Here is a 1946-nt window from a genome sequence, read left to right as displayed (position 1 = left end):
CAAGGGCTGTGAGTTGCACACCACAACATGAAGAGGCTGCTGGCAACGTGAACCCAGCAGCAGCACGGCGGATGCCCACCGTTGCAGGCTGCACGATTTACTTGGCATCTGCTGTGCTGCTGCCAATCCGACTGCAGCAGTCCAACATTGCAAGCAGCATGATACAGGGGCAAACTAAACCACACACGTGACAGCAGCTTACAGCCCCGCGTAAGAGACGCAGCCCACTCACCAGGCGGGAAGCCTCCTGGATGCCGCGGGTGTTGGGCGAGACCTCCAGCATCAGAGGGCTGCGCTTGAGCGCCTCAATGACATCGTTGTACTTGCCCTTGGGGGCGCTGTAAGAGCTGGGGGCGCTGTAAGAGCTGTAAGAGCTGGGCGCGCTGTAGCTGGGCGCGCTGTAGCTGGGCGCGCTGTAGCTGGGCGCGCTGTAGCTGGGCGCCGAGTACGACGCGGTGGCGGAGCCGGGGATGTACTCCTCGCCAGCGGCCTCAGCCGCCAGGCGGGCCTCCTCCTCAGCCAGCTCAGCCAGGCGCTCGGCCTCGTCCCTGGCCCAGTTGGCCTTAGCAGTCTCCACTGCGGGGACCAGCACCTGGGAAAGGGGGCGAGAAGGCAAGCACCGCCGCGAGGGTCAGAAGATGCCGGATGCGCCACAGGCCTGCTGCAATGCATGTTACGCCAGGTTTGACCACGGTTTGACCAGGACTGTTGTCCCCAGCGGGCGAACGCGCTGCAAACAATGCCAATTCCAGCACAGTCGAGACCCATGGCGAGTGCCGAGGCAGGATGTCTCGACGCAACTGCAACAAACATACTTGGCAATCGGCAACTGCTGGCAAGGCTCACCGACAGGTCGCGGGCCAGGATCTGCTTGGCGTCAAACAGGCCGTGCTCGCGCAGCAGCACCACGGCAGCGCCAATGATCTCGTCGTCGCTGAGCTTGGCCACGGCGTCCAGGCCGCGGGCGTTGCCCGACACCTCCAGCATCAGGGGGCTGCGCTTGAGCGCGTCGATGGCGGCGGCATACTTGGAGGGGGCCGCCGGGGCAGAGTAGGAGCTGTAGGCGGGGGCCGCGCTGTAGGACACGTCGCGGGGGCCCCAGCCCTCCGGGAACTCAGACTCGTTCTCGGCCGCCTCGAGGGCCGCCAGCTCAGCGAGGCGCTCGGCCTCCATGGCCTCGTACACGGCCTGCGGTTTGGGTAAAGACGGCGTTGGATGGGTGGGTGCCGACGCGTTGCGAGGGAGGGGTCATGTGGGGGGCCGACGATCGCAAACAAGCCGGCTGAGGGCGCAGTTAGCAATGCTGAGAATGCCGGCGATCGTGCGTTTCGTTCGATGCCAAGAGGAGTTGGGACGAGCCGGAGCGCAAGGCGGAATACGTGGATGCAAATCAGCCAAACAGGTTGTGCGGCTAGAGCCCTGCCGGGCAGCTGCGGCCCGGCAATCCCGGCTGACGCACTGCCGCCCAGCCACACCCCAGCTGGCTCACTGCAGCCCCACAAACACCCCAGTTGGTACACTGCATCCCCACAACCACCCCCAGCTAGCACACTGCGGCCCCACAATCACGCAGCTGGCTCACTGCAGGCCCCACGAAACCCCAGCTCCCGCCCCGCAACCGCCCCAGCTCCCGCACGCACCTTGGCGGTCTGCGCCGCGGGCACCAGCACAGTGATGTCGCGCGACACGATGGCCTTGGCGTCCATAAGGCCGTGCTCGCGCAGCAGCACCACAGTGGCGCCGATGATCAGGTCATCGGGCAGCCGGGCGACCGCGTCCAGGCCGCGGGTGTTGGGCGAGAGCTCCAGCATCAGGGGGCTGCGCCTGATGGCATCCAGGGCATCGGCGTACTGGCCCTTGGGGGCGCTGTAAGAGCTGGGGGCGCTGTAAGAGCTGTAGCTGGGCGCGCTGTACGACGCGGTGGCGGAGCCGGGGATGTACTCCTC

At 66.1% G+C, this 1946-nt stretch overlaps 1 protein-coding gene across 1 annotated transcript in view; it reads right to left on the bottom strand.

Moving 5' to 3' along the window:
- Positions 1-232: 232 nt before the first annotated feature.
- MNEG_9568 (hypothetical protein) overlaps positions 233-1946 on the bottom strand; it is a gene marked incomplete at both ends in the record, with an annotated part of 4279 nt that continues 2565 nt past the window's right edge. The window contains 3 exons of the mRNA XM_014041963.1: positions 233-592; positions 847-1188; positions 1641-1943. Coding sequence (XP_013897417.1) covers positions 233-592; positions 847-1188; positions 1641-1943 — 1005 coding nt within the window. The remainder of the gene's footprint in view (positions 593-846; positions 1189-1640; positions 1944-1946) is intronic.

The sequence above is a fragment of the Monoraphidium neglectum genome (assembly GCF_000611645.1).
Source record: "Monoraphidium neglectum strain SAG 48.87 unplaced genomic scaffold scaffold01980, whole genome shotgun sequence".
NCBI lineage: Eukaryota > Viridiplantae > Chlorophyta > Chlorophyceae > Sphaeropleales > Selenastraceae > Monoraphidium > Monoraphidium neglectum.
The sequence above is the reverse complement of the archived record's forward strand: the minus strand, read 5'-3'. Positions and strand labels throughout refer to the sequence as shown.